Raw genomic sequence first — 18,872 nt, forward strand, 5'->3', positions numbered from 1 at the left:
GGAGCGCGAGGGGCCGCCGGCCTCCAAACGTCTAATTGATGACAGTAATACGTGAGCTAATGAGAAACTCAGGCCTTCCATCTCTGGCAGGAGTGTCATGATCCGCATTTAAAACATGTCAAAACCCTGCAGGACTTTCAAGGGCCTCTGCAAAATTCTTGGCCGGTCCATATAAACGCCAGCGAGCGTCTCAGCCTGCAGTCAGCGAACACAACCCGAGAGCCAAACCTTCCTCTGAGCTAGAGCCGTGTCCATAACGTCATGAGAGGTTCGTCGTATTCGCAGAAGAGTCTGACCGTCAGCGGCTCCAGCAGGATGAGGGTCCAGAGCCCGTCTCCGTCCCGATGCCGCGGGTCCTCCTACAGCCGCGGCCGGACGGGATTCCAGGGTCAGGCGGTGGAAGTGGCCACCGAGATCCACCAGCACCAAGCCAACGAGAAAGAGGAGATGCAGGAGCTGAACGTCCGCTTCGCCGGATACATCGACAAGGTCCAAGCGCTGGAGCAGAGGAACGCCGCCCTGAGAGCCGAGCTGGAAGCCCTTCAGGGACGCTTCAAGGGAGGACCCACCGGCCTCGGGGACGAATACGAAGTCAAGTTTAAAGAGATGAGGGACCTAATCGAAGCTCTGACCGCAGAGAAGGGTGCGGCTGATATTGAGAGAGGCTACATCGAGGAGGAGGTGGAGGTCTGGAGACTCAAGCTGGAGGAAGAGTTGGCCATCAAAGGTGAGACTAGGACCAATGTTCTGCAGATTTGAGCTCTTACACGCTTGGAAGCTTCTAGGAAATCTGATGATCTTAATTAGCTGATGTGAGTGTGTTTAAAACGAGTTGGAGGAAAACTCAACTCAGTGACTCTCCGAGAACAGGTTTGGATGCCCCTGATTTATCAATGACAGAGATGTTAAATTCTGGAATCAACATTTTCAACTTTCAGGAAGAGTTTTAGTCTACAGAAGTGCAGTCAGGTTTTATCGCAAGGGCAGAGTTTAGTTCCAACCCTAATCAAACACAGGTCTTCAGGATCACTAGTTTGGTCAAAGTTGGAGCTAAACTGGAGAAAAGTGGAGCTTGAGTTTAGAACCCCTGATTTAGCAGGATCCTTTAGCTTACAAAAGAGGAAAAACATCTAAAGGAGACAATTTCACTGCAATAAAAGGCTTTTCTTACTTAGATTTTTTTGTTTTGTTTCCAAACAAATATCTTAAAATTCTTAAATCAAGAGGGATTTTCTAAATGTGTAAAAATTATTGTCTTGTTTTCAGAAAAAACTAGTCAAAATTAAATGTTTTTGCTTGAAACAAGCTAAATAATCTGCCAATGGGGTAAGAAAAATAAGATTGTTTTCTGTTTGAAATAAGATTATTTTGCTTGTTCTAAGCAAAAACTCACTTAATTTTGACTTTTTTTTTTCTGAAAACAAGAAGATTTTCACTCATCTAGAAAATCCTTCTTGATTTATGATTTTTTTTAAAAAAATATTTTGGCTGGAAACAAGACAAAAAAATCTAAGTAAGAAAAGCATTTTTTCCAGTGTTATTGTGTACAATATGAAGCAAACATTGTCTAAAAAGTTTGACCAAAGTTGGCTTCAACTACATAAACTCTACACCAAAGAATTTGCACTAAATAGTTCTTAAAAGACCATTTTGTTTCTTAGTGTGAACTCTCTGAAAAATAAAGGTTCTCTATTGGCATTGATGCTTCCATGAAGAACTTCCGTGGAAACTTTGCGTTGCACAAAAGGCTCTTTGCTAGAGGAGCAAAGTTCTTTAGATTATAAAAATGTTCTTCAGACTAAGGCAAAAATAGCTCTTTTAAGAACTGTTAATTGAAAGGTTTTTTGGGGAACCAAAAATGGTCCCAAAAAGGAGAAAAGACCTTTTAGAACCTTTATTTTTAAGAGTGAAGAACACTTCAGTTATCTGAAAAACTCTTAGAGTGTTTATTGGCATTGGTTCCATTTCTTGAACCATTTTTTGTTCTCAGAAGAACATTTTAGCAATCTAAAGAACATTTTTCCATTATGAAGAAGGAAGAATGTTAAAGTTTCTTCATGAAACCATCACTGCCAATAAATATACCTTTTTTTAAAAGAACAGTTTACTTCCAGAACAAAAATTTACAGATAATGTACTCACCCCTTCGTCATCCAAGATATTCATGTCTTTCTTCAGTAGTAAAGTAATTATGTTTTTTGAAAAAAAACATTTCAGGAATGTTCTCCATATAGTGGACTTCTATGGTGCCCACAAGTTTGAACTTCCAAAATGCAGTTTAAATGCAGCTTCAAAGGACTCTAAATGATCCCAGATGAGGAAGAAGGGTCTTATCTAACAAAATGATTAGTCGTTTTTTACAATTTATATACTTTTTAACCTCAAATGCTGGTCTTGTCTAGCTCTGCTTCAACTCTGTGTATTCCAGTTCAAGACAGTTAGGGTATGTGGAAAAACTCCCATCTCATTTTCTCCTCCAACTTCAAAATCGTCCTACATCACTGTTTTACCTTTTTTGTAAAGAGTGTTTGATCTTCTTTGCACGTTCACTTTGTAAACACTGGGTCGGTACTTCTGCAGCGATGGAGGATGATTTTGAAGTTGGAGGAGAAAATAAGATAGGAGTTTTTAGACATACCCTAACTGTGTTGAACTGGAGTACAAAGAGTTCAGGCAGAGCTAGACAAGATGAGCATTTGAGGTTAAAAAGTATATAAATTGTCAGTTTTTTTTTAGAAAATAACCGATCATTTCACTGGATGAGACTCTTCTTCCTCGGCTGGGATCGTTTAGAGCCCTTTGAAGCTGCATTTAAACTGCATTTTGGAAGTTCAAACTTGTGGGCACCATAGAAGTCCACTATATTCCTGAAATGTTTTCCTCAGAAAACATATTTCTATATGACTGGATGACAAGGGGGTGAGTACATTATCTGTAAATTTTTGCATTCTCTTTATGTAATATTATACCAACACCATTTTGACGTGAACTCACTCTTGACTCCACAGAGGAGGCTGAAATGATTCTCCGCGAGTTCCGCCAAGATGTGGACAATGCCACGCTACAGAAGGCCGACCTGGAGAAGCGCATCGAGCAGCTGGTGGCCGAGATCGAGTTCCTGAAGAAGCTCCACGACGAGGAAGTGGCCGACCTCCTGAAGCAGATCGAGGAGTCCAAGGTGACGGTGGAGCTCGACTCGGACAGACCCGACCTGGCCGCTTACCTGCGCAACATGCGCGCCGAGATCGAGGCGGTGGCCGCTCGCAACGTCCAGGAAGCGGAGAAGTGGTACAAGGGCAAATTCGACACTCTGAAGGAGCAGGCCGGCAAACACGAGGACCAGATGAAGACCATGAAGGAGGAGATCACCACCTTCCACAACCAGGTGACGGACCTGCAGAACCAGATCGACGGCCTGAGGGCCCGTAACGGAGCGCTGGAGCAGCAGCTGGAGGACATGGAGGAGGCGCACCTGGAGAAGGTGGCCGGTCTGGAGGACATCATCGCTCAGCTAGAGAGCCAGCTGTGCGAGACCAAGATGGAGATGGGGAAATACATGGCCGACTATCAGGAGCTGCTCCACATCAAGCTGAAGCTGGACGCTGAGATCGCCACCTACAGGAAGCTGCTGGAAGGAGAGGAGAAGCGGCTCGGGATCTCCGTCGTCGAAGGGCTCTCTGGAGCGGCAGGTAAAAGCTCAGGTTTGACGTTAAAGGAGTAGTTCACTTTTAGAACAAACATTTACAGATAATGTAGTCAACCCCTTGTCATCCAAGATGTTCATGTCTTTCTTTCTTCAGTCGTAAAAGGAAATTATGTTTTTTTCAGGATTGTTCTCCATATAGTGGACTTCTATGGTGCCCTGAGTTTGAACTTCCAAAATGCAGTTTAAATGCAGCTTCAAATGACTCTGAACGATCCCAAAATGATCGGTTATTTTCTAAAAAAAATAAATAAATACAATTTATACACTTTTTAACCGCAAATGCTCACCTTGTCTAGCTTGGCAAGACGAGCGTTTGAGATTAAAAAGTATATACGTTTTAATTGTTTTTAGAAAATAACCAATTGTTTCACTAGATAAGACTCTTCTTCCTCGGCTGGGATCATTTAGAGCTCTTCAAAGCTGCATTTTGGAAGTTCAAACTCGGGGCACCATAGAAGTCCACTATATGGAGAGAAATCCTGAAATGTTTTCCTCAAAAAACACCATTTCTTTACGACTGAAGAAAGAAAGACATGAACATCTTGAATGACAAGGGGGTGACTACATTATCTGTACATTTTTGTTCTGAAAGTGAACTACTCTAACAATTAAATGAGTGCTTTAGTTGGCTGGAATACATTACATGACTTCTAGAAGACAATTGTGAAAACTGCATCCCACTCCTAGACTTTAATAGCAAACGGTGCATTCAGAAAGACTGGATTAATGAGTTCAACAAAGTTGTAATTCTCCAGGTTTCCAAATTGTGGACACGTCAAAAACCACGGCGAACGCAATGGAAACAGTATTGGGTCTAATGTTGAATTTGATGAAAGAATTTTTTTTCCAACTTACAAACTTCCCAAAACTTGAACTTGCGCAGAAATGAGTCTCGTTGTTAAGAGATGCATGACAAACAGAAATGATTCAAAACTGAGTTTAAAGAAAAACAATCATGTTTGATCTCTAGAGACTTCATGGAATCAAAGTCTGCAGCTAAACGATCACAATTATCTGAAATGTTTCAACTTAAATTCAGACTCAAATTCATTTTTTCCAAATAACATTGACTCGTCCAGACTGCAAATCAGAGCCAAAGTTGTGTAATGCGTCCCAGCCTCAGAAAATGTGTAGTTTTGTTTAAATCTGACGTGTCTTGTGTTCAAAGCGGTGACAGAAGAGAGAACCACGTCTGTGTCTCGTAGCGTAGAGACGCACACAGCCATCGCCTGAAGACCGTCTGAAGATCGACCTCCACTAAACCATGTCCTGCTAAACTAGCTGAGTCTCACAATGAATAAAACTGTCTTGTGTAAAAGAACCAAAATGTTACCAGACACTAAATAAAGCTTGATTTCAATGCAGACTTGTCTGTGTTATGGATTTTGTTAAACTCACAATGGAAGGGTTTAGAAAGCCTTAGTTATTCTGAAATGCTGTCTGGGAGCTGAAGGATGGAAAAATGAATGCTTTCCTTTTGCATTAAGTGGTTCCTTGCTATTATTCATTGGGATGAAAACTAAATTTGAGCTGAATAATGACAGTTTTGTGTTCTGCAGAGCTGATTTACAGAGGAATCGCTGACAGATATAAAACTGTAGATGTCTAAACTTCAGACGAGATGCAAAATGACAAAGATATTAAATCTAGTTTTCTGAAAAAAGTATTAAAATGAATTGAGTATATGCTTAAGATAAAAACAAATATCTGGCAAAAACATATTTGATTTCATTTTAAATTAAAAACAAATTCTGAGCCCATCTGGCAGATAATTGTCATAATTTCAAGCATGTTAATTTTCAGTCATTTTGCTTTTAAAGAATATTTTGACCTTTGTGACCCTCGACCACAAAACCAGTCATAAGGGCCAATTTTTATTTTAAATTGAGGACAGGATTTCTTAGGATAGGAACTTTTTTGAAAATCTGGAATCTGAGGGTGCAAAGAATCTAAATACTGAGAAAATCATCCATATGAAGTTCTTAGAAATGCATATTACTAATCAAAAACTTTTTTTTAAGTTTTGATATATTTCTATGGTGGAAAATATACTAAATATCTTACTGGAACATGATTGTTACTTAATTTCCTGATTTTTGGCATTAAAGAAAAATAATAATAAATTATAATTCTGACCCATACAATGTATTTTTGGCTATTGCTTCAAATATATTTGTGCCACTTAAGGGGAGACACTGCAGGCAAAAATGCTGTTTTTTCATGCATCTGTCAAATTGAGATTTTGGGTTTTTTGGTGTTTCATAAAGTGTTTTTCAGACTAGTGGAAAGCAAATATCCCAAAGACACTGTTAAGTCTTTCTTTTATAGCACTTGATCTATTTGTGTCAATAGATTAAAATTACAATACAGATTTTTAAAGGCCAAGAGTTTTTTCTCCTACACTGAGCCATAAATCTCCACTTCAGCAGCACTTGCACACACCACACTGAGCATTTGTGTTCCTGTCTATATCCTGAAGGCTTTTACAGAGGGGTTTGTTTGTATATAATTTGCTTGATTTTATACAACAATTTATTCCCCCCAAAATGGTAAAAAAAAATCATTGTTTTCTGAATTATGGAGTGACAAATGAGAAACCCCAAATCCTCTCTGGAGAAACATTTGACTCTAATATGTCAAAGAAAATTAAACAAGAATTTTGAAACTGACTTCATCCAGTGTTTAGATTTTTGTTCTAGAAACGTATGCAAATTAGCGCATATATTTCATTATAAATGACTCATTTGCATATTTCGAAAACTTGTAATACAAAAAAAATGTTTGCAATTATCAATGTAATCAATCAACTGGGTAAACAAGGCGATAGTTAATTATTTTACCCTATTCACCTGCAGTGTCTCGCCTTAAGACCAGACTTTAGACTTTTGTGCTCCAGGGTCACATTTGTATTAAAAAACAAAACCAACCATTTTTTGCAGTGCATCACTCGCTTAAAAACCCAAAGTTGACTTCCATCACATACAGGCAGAGTCTCTCTGCAACAACTTCCTTTTATTTCTCATAGTTTGTCAAATAAAAAACCCTATCATGAGAATAAAGGTACAGATTTTAAAGCAAAAAAAAAACTTTTTCATGAATTCCTCTTCCTCCTCTTGAGCGCCTTCCATTCTCCCTCCTGCGTGGCCAGACTGCCGTAGAGCTCCTTCAACTTCCTCTTCCTCTCCGCGTCCCTGAGGCACAAACACAAACGGCACGATCAGAGACGGTCACGAGGAACGCGATCACGAGACACTCCTCCACAAACACTGACCTGCTCATCACGTCGTTGAGTTTCTCTCGAGCCAGGAAGCGCGTGTCCTTCCGGATCTCCCTCAACGCTCCCTTGAACTCACGCTTGTACTTGTGCTTGAGCCGCTCGCGCTCCTTCTCCTCCTTCGTGTTCCCTCGCTTTTTACCGTAATCCGTTCTGGAAGACAAACCAGAGACGATTCATTTGGTGAATCAGAAAATCAGAAGAGTTTGTGTTTTATTCCAGCTCATGTTTCACTCACATCTGCTCTATTTTGGGTGTGAAGAGTTTGAGTGGAATGGGCTTCTTCTTGTTGAACACCAGTGGTGCATTCTGGGAAGGCTTCTCAGGAATGGCCTCTAAGATCTCCCTATGAAGATCCTGCACACAAACACATGGATGAGCTGATGATTGTCAATGTGACGGTTATTTTCCAGTGAAACTGTTGACTTGATTACACCGATATGATTTGAACTGACTCTTGTTCTTTTGCACTATTGACACTATTTTCCTGTTAAAGGAGTAGTTCACTTTCAGAACAAAAATGTACAGATTATGTCCTCACCCCCTTGTCGTCAAAGATGTTCATGTCTTCTTTCTTCAGTCGTAAAGAAATTGTTTTAAGGAAAACATTTTAGGATTATTTTCTTAAAACATTTACAATTTATATACTTTTTAATCTCTACACAGAGCTAGACAAGACGAGCGTTTGCGGTTAAAGAGTATATAAATTGTAATTTATTTTACAAAACAACCCATCGTTTTGCTAGATAAGACCCTTCTTTTCTCGTCTGGGATCGTTTAGAGCAATTTAAACTGCATTTTGGAAGTTCAAACTGGGGGCACCATAGAAGTCCACTATATGGAGAGAAATCCTGAAATGTTTTGCTCAAAAAACAATTTCCTTACGACTGAAGAAAGAAAGACATGAACATCCTGGATGACAAGGGGGTGAGTACATGATCTGTACATTTTTGCTCTGAAAGTGAACTCCTCTTTAATACGGTAACCGTAAAGCTGCTTTGACACAATCTGTTTTGTTAAAAGCACTATATAAATCAAAGTGACTTGAGTCGATGTGTAATGCGATAATGAACCTGTATCGGGGCGGGGTAACTCTCTACAGGAAGATGATTGGCGAGCAGTGTTCTGATTGGCTGGAAGATGTGTCCGAATGACAGCAGGTCCTTATAGAGAGACGTGCATCTCTTGATCAGATCCAGACACGAATCAATGACCGACAGCCTGAAACACACAAACACAGCAGATGCAGAACATTAAACCACTGACCACATGTTTATTTATACCAAACATCTGTAACAATTTACATAAAATCTGTATATATATATATAATGCATTACATCAGTATTTAGATGCATTAATTATGGCGTGTGATAAACGCACTGTATGATCTCAGAAATAATTATAAGCAAAGTCATTAAATCTATTCTTTGCTACACCTTTGGAAAGACTAATGCATTAAAAGTGCATGACAAACAATCAAAGAACATAGAAATATGACAGGGTTGGTACAGATACTGTAAAATGAAATGAGCTTTCAAAGATTTTCAAGCATGACCAGAGATATCACTTATCGAGCAATGTCTTCTATTTCAAATTCTCAAAAAATATTACTGATGCAAAATGGCAAAGTATTCCCTGTTAAAAAACTGAATTTGCTAGTTAGGTAGGTTTTGAGGCTGAAATGCTGGTTTTAGCTGGTTTATGCTGGTCATGTTGCTGGTCAAGGACCATCTTAAACCAGCATCAAAACCTACTTGATGTTTTTTTCAACAGGGTTACTATTAAAGTATTATAAATGTATACGAAAACCACGGTTCATTTTCTTAAGGGAATTGTATTTGTGTATGCTTTCTTTTATAACTGTACTGCCTTAATGGTTTGATATTTTCTACTATTTAAAAAAAAAAAAATATTGGCAAAATTGCTCTGAAATCCTGATCTGAATCAAATGATTTACGATCCACGCTCTGAAGAAGCATATCTTATCAAATCAGCATTCAGAGCACTGACTACAAATCATTTGACTTAGACCAGAACTTTGCGTTTGATTTGAATCATCCAGTTTGTGAAATGATTCACGAACCCGTTCCGACCCAAATCAAATGATTTCCTCTACAGGCTCTGAAGTCCCAATCTGAATCAAATTATTTACAACACGTGATTCAATTGGAGTGCTTCAAAAGAGTGAATCATTTTGCAATGCAATGGTTTAACTGATTGAAAGTTTCGAAACGCTCTGTTTCACCCATAACTACATGCTTTGAAAAATCATTACGAGTAATGTAGAAATTTTAAAATTAATGGCTCTTTTAATTTAATCTGGTTTTTGCTAGAGAATCGCTTGAAATTAATGAGTCATGAGTTTGAATCAATTGGATTCAATCAATGGTTCCAGCATAAATGACTCGATTGATTCGGTTCATCTGTTCCTCTTTTTGTGTCTTCAGCCATGTTTACAGGACACTGTCAGTACTATTACTGACTTAGCTCAATTCTGAAATCAGCTGAAATAAGTGAAAAGGGTATGACTTTTTTTAAATTTAGTTTGAAAAGATATGTGCTTATTGAAAAAACTAAACACTAATTTCATAGATACATTGTCTTTCAATAATTCAAGCACTTTTTCAAGTACCTCTTCAAGAATATTGCTATTTTCAGGGGTTTTCAAGGCCTTACATTTCAAAAAAGTCAAATTCAAGCACTTTAAGCATTTTGTACAAACCCTGTATAATGCATTTTGTGTGTGTGTGTGTGTGTGTGTGAGTGTGTGTGTGTGTGTGTAAGTGTGTGTGTGTAAGTGTGTGTGTGTAAGTGTGTGTGTGTGTGTGTGTGTGTGAGAGTGTGTGTGTGTGTGTGTACCTGTAGTGGTCTTTCTCTTCTGCTGGGATTCTGTGAGCTGTGCGCAGTGAAATAGGTTTCCTGTTCCAGCTGTGAGACGCGTTTCGATCCTTCAGAACCAGCAGATCACAGTTCCTCCCCTGCTGTCTGAATGGACTCACCAGTGTATAACCTACACACACACACACACACACACACACACACACACACACACAGAACAAGTGTCAATGAGACACACAGAACACATGTGAGCATAACGGACATCAAACACTCTGAATGTGTGAATACAGTAATACATCTGTTGCTTGTGATGATGGACATGAGCAGACAGGAAACACCCAGATTCCTCACTGGATGCTTGAGAATGTAGAAAATTTCCCATCAGAGGCAGATGTGACACTCCACCCCGACACATCACACCGAGGTTACAGATTTACACCGCTCTTGTCAAACACTCACACACACACACACACACACACACACACACACACACACACTCACACACACACACACACACACACACACACACACACACACACACACACACACACACACACACACACACACTCACACACTCACACACTCACACACACACACACACACACACTCACACACACACACACACACACAGGCTGCACGATGATGCCAAATCATAATTGTCAATTATTCCCTTGCAATTGTAATTGTGATTTTTATTTACGATTATTACACGGCTCTTTGGAATGCTTGATTCTGATTGGTCAGTTGAGACATTCACAGGTTCGTTCTTTTCAAATAATCACCGCTCCAAAGTAATAACGCATAGCCGGTACTACTTGTATGTTTAAAATCCCTCCGTGCCAACAAAGATTACCGTTTGGCGCCATCTTGTGACAAACACTGGAAAACTACAATTAACAATGGAAAATTTCGGCATTAATCTATTTAAATTGTCCGCTTCGCGTCGGGTCCTGATCACACTGTCGGGGCTTATTTCTGCAATAACTACCGGCTGCCTGTACATTATCCCTTACTTATCACAGCTTACATTGATTTGATTTTGTAAACAGCTTTATACCATTGTTTGAAGCAACTGCATGCCATCATTTTATATAAAAATAAAAAACAAGCTGAAAACACTGTTCCTGAAAAACTTTTATTGCTTTTCTGGTCGCCACAAATGTCAACGATACATTGGTTTGGTTTCTTAAAATAAAAAAAGTACAAATATGCTTTATGTATAAGGTCAATTTTCATGTTGCCATTAATTGATAATGCTTTTATTTATTTTCTTGTAACAAAAATAACTGAACATTTAAATGAAAATGTTAAATAAAAAAAATTACACAGATTAAAGTGCAAAAGAATTATAAAGACCAATAGGTGTCACTTTACAGTAAGATCGCATTAGTTAATGCATTAATATTCACAATGAGCAATAGCTACATTTGCTAGTTATTAATCTTTGTTTAAAAAAAAATACTCTAAGTTGATGAAATAACAGTTGCAACTTTTGATTTGAACAATTTGTTATTAAATATTGGAATTACCCAAGATTAGCAAATGTTTCTAAGATTTTTTTCCTTGGCAGTTTATGTTAACTAATGAAGCCCTAATGTAAAGTTTGACCGAACAATAAAGAATCAAAACACTTTCAAACAATATCTAGAGTATGTTGTAGTCCAGGTTAATGTAAAAAGCTTGAAAATAAATAGCCTATTAAATCTAAATATTGAAGTATTTGTCGCTGTGATGAACACCAGAGCAAATACACAAATCTGAATGACTTTTTAAATCAGAAACTGAAAGCTGTTTTGTTTACGGTGTTTCCAGGGTAACGGCTGCATTATGTTTAGCGCCATCTGCTGTCAGAGAATGAAAGTGCGCTTTCATCCAGATTGACTCTCGTCTGCTTCTCATCCATGCTTGTTTACATCAGAGGACACACGCGTCTTTGACGCAGCATACAGAGCTGTTGTGCATTGTGACCAGTTAGGAAAAGTTATCTTAAAATGCATTCAGAATTCTGAATAATTTGCTATAAATAATTATTCTCTGTATTTTGATGTGGCCACGATAACAATAAAGATTCGCCTCCCAATACGTGACATGCTCTAAACACGCCTCTTAAGCGTGCAGATTTTTTTTGGTAATCGTGGCTTTGAACAATTACATAATTGTGGCTTCTGTAATCGTGATCGCCATTAGAAATTTGATTAAATGTGCAGCCCTACTACACACACACACACACACACACACACACACACACACACACACACACACACACACACACACACACACACACACACACACACACACACACTTACACACACTTACACACACTTACACACAGACACACACACAGACACACACACAGACACACACACAGACACACACACACAAAATGCAACCAGAGACTGCAGTACCTGTGTTGTGTTTGTTGGAGACGGCCAGGTGCAGGAGCCCCAGCAGGAAATTCAGCAGTTCTGGGAAAAACTTCTTAGACAGAGAGACGAACTCCAGCGCCAGACAGCAGAGGATCAGACCCCTGCACACGTCCTCCAGAGAGAACACCACACACTGAAACACACAAACAAACAGTCAAAGTCATCCAGTTCACGTCAGTCATTAAACCTTGAGTGCTTGTCTAGGAAAAACATTCAAGGAGATGGGAGTAAACTTCTTTTAACTTGAGCGCCACATTTTTATAACGCCATTTCACGCATGAGACACTGCAAGAGACGCGAGTGCAACAGTCAAATGTGTCCGAGTTTACTTCGAAAAGCACCATTGCATAAATTAAATAGCCAATATTTGCTTTTTACAGTTTTGTCTTGCTTTACAAAAAAAAAAAAATCAATTACAAAACAACAATTTAAAAATATTTACTTAACACTGAACATTCTAGTAGACATTATAGCCTACCAAAAAAACACAATTTGACTTAAAATTAATAAGTTAGTAAAATCATATTCTTTGGCCATTTATAAGAGCCCCTTCTTGAATCAGGCATGTGTTTCTAATCTACAAATAAATGCAGCCTTGCTGAGCAAAGGACAATGTTAGAATAAATGTATTAATAGAGCTGTTGGAATTATTTTTGTCTTAATTTTATTTGACAGAACAACAGTAAAATGACAATACTAACATTTCTGAATGCTAACTCTTATTTAGTGGTAAACCCACAAGAAGAGCTCAGTCCTAGTGTTTGCTGGCAGCAGCAGATTTGTGAATGATTGTCATCTTTGGTCTTTGAACCCTGGCTAAGGAGCTGCTGTCAGAATAAACACAATTGGTGTCTGGTGTATTAGACAACAGAACGTTCTGGAGTTGATTGACTAATGGATGATTTCAGTCATCATACAGTAACCTTTCTCTTCTCACGAAGACATGCGATGCGCTTCTAAACAGTCTCTCGCTGTCGCTGCTTGGAATGATTTTTGTGTCTTTCTCAGACAGTTTTAAATGCTTCCACACTGACCACATGTTTGATCATTAGTGCACGCCTCTATTTGATCACGTCACATCATTGTTCGCTATCGTTTATTCAGCCTTTTTGCTTATTATGCCAAACACCAAACAAGCATTTTTTGCTCATTTTGGCCGAATAGTTTCAGTTTCCGAACATTTGATGCACACATACTTACAATTTTTTGCCATATCACTCAGCCCTTGTTTGGTCTGTGGTTTATAATGTGCCTTTTTCAGAGTCTTTAAAGGAAAAATACTTCCAGAAAAAGTGGACTCCTAAGCACCTGTAAAACTAAATAAAACAGCATCTACCCATGATTCCGCACACAGACCTTGGCGAGCGCCTGACTGATGTAGAGGAACGCTGGAGTGGTCACTGGATGTCTGAAGTCTGATGTGGGAAACAACAGCGCTGTGATCTTCAGGAGGACCAACTGCAAACACAAACACACCATGAGCTCAGGATCAGCCTCACATCTCTATCTGTGTACCTGTGTCAGTCCATCAGCTCACCATCTTCAGATTAGGCATTGGCGCTCGACCTTTGACCTCTACCGTCTCCTCCATCTTACGGCCGCCGTCGCTGAATAACGTCTGCATGGCTTCACACGCCGCCTCAGGAAACATATGAGTCAGACTGCAGATCTGACTGCAGAACACACACACACACACACACGAGTGTAAACACACGGGTCAGCTCATGTCATCTGTGTGTGTGTGTGTGTGTGTGTGTGTGCGCGCGTGTGTGCGCGCGTGTGTGTGTGTGCGCACGCGTGTGTGTGTGTGCGCGCGCGTGTGTGTGTGTGTGTGTGTGTGTGTGTGTGTGTGTGTGTGTGTTTCTGACCTTGTAAGCGAGTGTTTTGCGGTCGTCTTTGCTTAGGATGAATCCATCATTCATATCATCAGCAGAGATGTGTGTGCTGCTCTGACCAGACTCTTCCTCAGCGTGTCCCATCATCCTCCTCAGTCTGTCGGCCTGAAACACAAACATCAGTGAGATCTTCCTCTTTATCATTCTCATCCTCAGATGTACGGCAGCAGGTGTTCAGTACCTCCAGTGCCTGCAGACGCTCTCTCTCCTCTCGGGCGATCTCCTCCGCACTCTTCAGCTTCTCTGACGGTTGAGCCTTCATCTCGAAGCCCAGCTCTCGCACCATCATGTCGTACTGGTCCAGCTGACACACACACACACACACACACACACACACACACACACACACACACACACACACACACACACACACATGCGTTAGAGTAATGAAGAGCAGCACACACTCACAAACAGCATCTGCGTTTGGTGGTTCAGTACCTTGGGTTTCTCCGCCTCGTCCTTCCTCTCTGCTTTGGGGGTTTTGTGGGACAGAAGGCTCTGGATGGATTTCCATTCCTGATCCAGTTTGTCTGTGAGCACCTGTGACTCCTCCTTCTGCGTCTGACGCTCGCGCTGAAAAGATAAAGAGTGTCAGCGTTAACAAACCCTTCACAACTAGAACTATGAAGTCTAATAATCTCTAACTCTACTGCTATAATAATAACAACAAGGAAAGTACATTGTTTTTTTCCAGCTGATGAATGATAAAAACACTGACAGCCAACTAGAATATATTCGACTTAAGAGCTTGAGCATTTAAAGTGGTAGGCTACAAAACTGTAGCTCACCTATAGTCAACAGAACATTACAATCTCAGAGTGTGGACAACCATGTACTTCATCATTATCATTACAGTTAATGTTACAATTATTGTTACAGCTGTCAGTATAGTCAGTGTTACAGATGTCACAGTTATTGTTATTATACTTATCATTATAGTTATTGTTGCAGATGTTGTTATAGTTAGTGTTACCGATGTTACAGTTATCACAGTTGTAGTTATTGTTACAGTTATCGTTCCTAATGTTGTTACAGTTATTGTTACAGTTGTTACAGTTATATCAAATTGTATCTGTTATCGTTACAGCAACTGTAACAGCTGTTATAGTTATCACTGCAGATAGTGTTACAGTTATTGTTACAGCTATATAGGCATTTAATACACAGAACCGTAGATCACTGACAAGCTACGCAATATCACTTTCTTAATGATTTACTACTAATCACAGAACCGGCTTTACTGACAAGATGCAATTGTTACAGTTATTGTTACAGTTGCAGATGTTATAGCTATCATTACAGTTGTTGTTACTAATGTTACAGTTGATTGTTGTTAGAGATATTGTTACAGCTTTTGTTATACTTGCTGCATATGTTGTTACAGTTATTACAACTCGTAATAGTTATCTTTATCGCTATTGTTATAGTTGTAACAGCTGTTATAGCTATCGTTACAGTTGTTGTTACAGTTAATGTTTCTGATGTTACAGTTATCACAGTTGTAGTTGTTGTTACAGTTAATATAATTCCTAATAGTTATTGTTACAGCTGTTATTATAGTTATCATTACAGTTATTATAACAGCTGTTATAGTTATCGTTACAAATACTGTTATAATTATTGCATCAGCTGTCAGTATAGTTATTGTTACAGATGTTGTTTTACACAAGTCAACATTTTCAGAGGATCAAAACCGTTCAGTTGTCTTGGGCAACTTTGATTAACTTTTTTCTGATCCACTTCAAATGTTGACTACAGTTAGAGTAGTTATCATCACAATTATTGCTAGAGATGTTAGACTTGTTGCATATGCAGTTATCACTACAGCTGTTTTTACAACTACCGTAATAGTTATCATAACAGATGTTGTTATAGTTATTACACCTATCATTATAGTTAACATTACAGCTGCAATCACACTATATTTATCATTATAATCCTTACAACTACTGTTAACATTATGATTATAGTTAAGGCTACAGCTGTATCATTGAAGCTATTATTATAGCTATTGTTACAGGTATCATTACAGTTGTTACAGCTATAGTTATTATTGCAACTATCATAGCTATCACTAGTTATTATAGCTTCTGTTAATAGTTATCATACAGCTATGGTTGTAGATGTCATACAGTGTGAACAGCTCTTAAACAAGACTGAAGTGTAATCACAGTAAAGCAACACTTTCTGACCTTCTCCTGTTTGGATCTGATGATGAGCTCCTCGATCAGCTCCTGCCGTGATTTGGGTTTGAGTTCTTCATCTTCATCTCCAGCGCTCTTCTTCCTCAGCAAACCTCCTCCGCCGCCGAAATGTGTGGCGGTCAGTTCAGCTGCACAAACATCCATCATCACATCAGTTAGTGAGCGTAACACTGACGAACTCTCGATTCAGAGAACTGCTTTAAGAGCATCACCTGACAGCAGGCCCTTCTCCTCAGAGTCACTGTCGCTGTCAATCACAGCCGTCATCTTCTCCATCTCCGCCAGAGACTTGCCGTAATGGGTCAGCTCCTCTTCCTCGTTCAGGTTATACATGTCTGTTTTGTCATGAGTGCGCTACACAAACACACAAACTCAGAATCAGTTAGGATCTGTTACCATCACACTTACTTTTAAAAGTAATGCATTACAATATTAAGTTACTCCCTTAAAAAGTAATTACGTTACTTAGTTACCTTTTTATGGAAGGTAATGCGTTACGTTACTTTTTAAACCTGGGCAGGGTTTGCTTTTAATATAAAAAGTTGTATTTTTGTCAAATGTACAAGCCTCTTCACAGCAAAATCCTCAGGATTAGAGAAAAGTTAATTGACGTCTGTACAGCAGACCGCAGAAGAAAAAACTCTTCAGCAATAAAAAAAAAAAGGAAAACAAATGATAATCTTGAGTCATTTTTGCTTATTAGTATGGATGAATTGGATCATCGAAGGTCGGCAGCAAAGACATCAGTTAATAAAATGGGATTAAACACATAAAGGATATTTGTATTATTTAACATATTTAATTATTGCAGGTTTGTATTGAATTTCAGTGTTTTTACTCATTTTGAAGAACATCTGTTTTTTAGTGAGTGAGATGAATTAATGCATGTTCACATTTATTCTAGAACTAAAGGAACATCTTACTCACAATTTCTCTCCACATGGGGACAGGAGAGCTTTTAATCAATAAATGATGGGAAAGTAACTGCCGTTACTGATTTGAAAAAGTAACTCCGATATTTTCTTGTCAATTAAAAAGTAATGCGTTACTTTACTAGTTACTTGGAAAAAGTCATACTATTCCGTAACTTGCGTTACTTGTAATGCATGATCACGATAATGCAGAAGAACATGTGATGATGAATGTGATTGTGTCACCTGTCTCTCAAGCGTGAATCTCTGCAGGATTTTCTCCTCAGGTGTGATCTGATTGTCGTATTCACCGAAGCGTCTGTCGATGAATTTGTTGCTTTTGTCTTTCAGTCTGAACTCCTTCAGGAGAGTGTCCTTCCTCTGAGGAGTCAAACAGAACTGTATTAGGACTGTAATCGAGGTACATTAACAGTATAGTGCTACAGTGACGGTACGCTACAAAACGCAGAGTTTACTCCAGAATACTATGGTACACCAACACTAACATGACTGTGTTTACCTTCTGAATGGCTTTGGATCTCGACACCCCCGGCAGACCCACATCATGTTTACTCTTGCGGCCCAAAACATCGAACTTCTTGCGGTTGATTTTCACCTCGAACGGGTTTTTCTGAATCTCCGGAGCCGCTTTAGACTTGCGGACTTTATCGGACAAACCGCGGCTGGGCTTCTGCTGTTTCCTCATCGTTAGACGCTCTGATCAGACACTAAAGAGGAGATCGATACTACGATTTAATCACATAAACATAGTCGTTAAATCCCGACAGCGTTTCATCCGCTCATCATCACAAACTCACACGCTGCGCACACGAGACTGAACCACACACGCGGAGGACAAGCGCTGATTGGATGATGATCGCCTCATGCGGACGGGAGAGGAACTGCACACAAAGAACGAGCTGCGCGCGCACGAGAAAACAACCGGAGCCTTATTTGTAACCCTAGACCACAAAACCAGTCATAAGGGTCCTTTTTTGAATAAGTAAGCCTTCTGTTAATGTATAGTTTGTTAGAATAGGACTATATTTGGTCGAAATACAACTATTTGAAAATCTAGAATCTGAGAGTGCATAAATTCTAAATGCTGAGAAAATCGCCTTTAAAGTTGCCCAAATGAAGTTCTTAGAAATGCATATTACTAATCAAAAATTAGGTTTTGATATATTTACATATTATCTTCATGGAACATGATCTTAATATCCTAATGATTTTTGGCATAAAAGTAAAATCGGTAATTTTGACCCATACTATGTATTTTTGGCTATTGCTATAAATATAGCCGTGCTACTTAAGACTGGTTTTGTGCTCCAGGGTTATTTTTAGCATCACTGATATACTATTATGATATTTGGTAATATTTCTTGGGGTTAAAGCATGTAAATTGTCAAATAATTTTTTGTATCAATCACAAAATGAAGGAAGTGTCTTACAAAATACTTCATAGAATGTATCCTGCTGAGCGTGTTTTGGAAGGATTTAAGGCATATATTTTCTATACCTGGGAATTTTGTGGTCAAGAAAAAACTATTTTGCATCTTTTTTTTGCATTGTGTTTACTTAAGATTATTTTGAAAGGATTTGGAATTCTATATTAACA

General features: G+C 38.9%; 2 protein-coding genes across 2 annotated transcripts; one reads left to right on the top strand and one right to left on the bottom strand.

The window, feature by feature from the left end:
- The first annotated feature begins 261 nt into the window (after positions 1–261).
- On the top strand, positions 262–4,939 carry LOC141292121 (vimentin). The gene is made up of 3 exons (XM_073824075.1): positions 262–727; positions 3,009–3,689; positions 4,875–4,939. Exons 1-3 carry the CDS (start codon positions 262–264, stop codon positions 4,937–4,939), a joined length of 1,212 nt encoding a protein of 403 aa, XP_073680176.1.
- A 1,758-nt stretch (positions 4,940–6,697) lies between these two features.
- nop14 (NOP14 nucleolar protein homolog (yeast)) lies at positions 6,698–18,089 on the bottom strand. The gene is made up of 15 exons (XM_073824076.1): positions 17,775–18,089; positions 17,501–17,635; positions 16,556–16,697; positions 16,332–16,471; positions 14,578–14,712; positions 14,321–14,443; positions 14,113–14,244; positions 13,782–13,913; positions 13,601–13,702; positions 12,224–12,377; positions 9,840–9,990; positions 8,054–8,201; positions 7,219–7,337; positions 6,978–7,133; positions 6,698–6,897 (listed from the first exon to the last, which is right to left on the bottom strand). Exons 1-15 carry the CDS (start codon positions 17,958–17,960, stop codon positions 6,798–6,800), a joined length of 2,055 nt encoding a protein of 684 aa, XP_073680177.1. The 5' UTR covers positions 17,961–18,089; the 3' UTR covers positions 6,698–6,797.
- Positions 18,090–18,872: the final 783 nt, after the last annotated feature.

The sequence above is a fragment of the Garra rufa genome, chromosome 19, assembly GCF_049309525.1.
Source record: "Garra rufa chromosome 19, GarRuf1.0, whole genome shotgun sequence".
Lineage (NCBI taxonomy): Eukaryota > Metazoa > Chordata > Actinopteri > Cypriniformes > Cyprinidae > Garra > Garra rufa.

What these genes read in the sequence shown, in the direction of transcription:
- nop14 (XM_073824076.1), bottom strand. Translation starts at nt 17,960, where the DNA reads ATGAGGAAACAGCAGAAGCCCAGCCGCGGTTTGTCCGATAAAGTCCGC. An exon ending in TCAGATCCAAACAGGAGAAG is followed by an intron (nt 14,713 to 16,331) that starts GTCAGAAAGTGT and finishes TTATCTTTTCAG; the next exon opens with CGCGAGCGTCAGACGCAGAA. An exon ending in ACACCCAAAATAGAGCAGAT is followed by an intron (nt 7,134 to 7,218) that starts GTGAGTGAAACA and finishes TTTGTCTTCCAG; the next exon opens with AACGGATTACGGTAAAAAGC.
- LOC141292121 (XM_073824075.1), top strand. Translation starts at nt 262, where the DNA reads ATGAGAGGTTCGTCGTATTCGCAGAAGAGTCTGACCGTCAGCGGCTCC. An exon ending in GGAAGAGTTGGCCATCAAAG is followed by an intron (nt 728 to 3,008) that starts GTGAGACTAGGA and finishes TTGACTCCACAG; the next exon opens with AGGAGGCTGAAATGATTCTC. An exon ending in AGGGCTCTCTGGAGCGGCAG is followed by an intron (nt 3,690 to 4,874) that starts GTAAAAGCTCAG and finishes TTGTGTTCAAAG; the next exon opens with CGGTGACAGAAGAGAGAACC.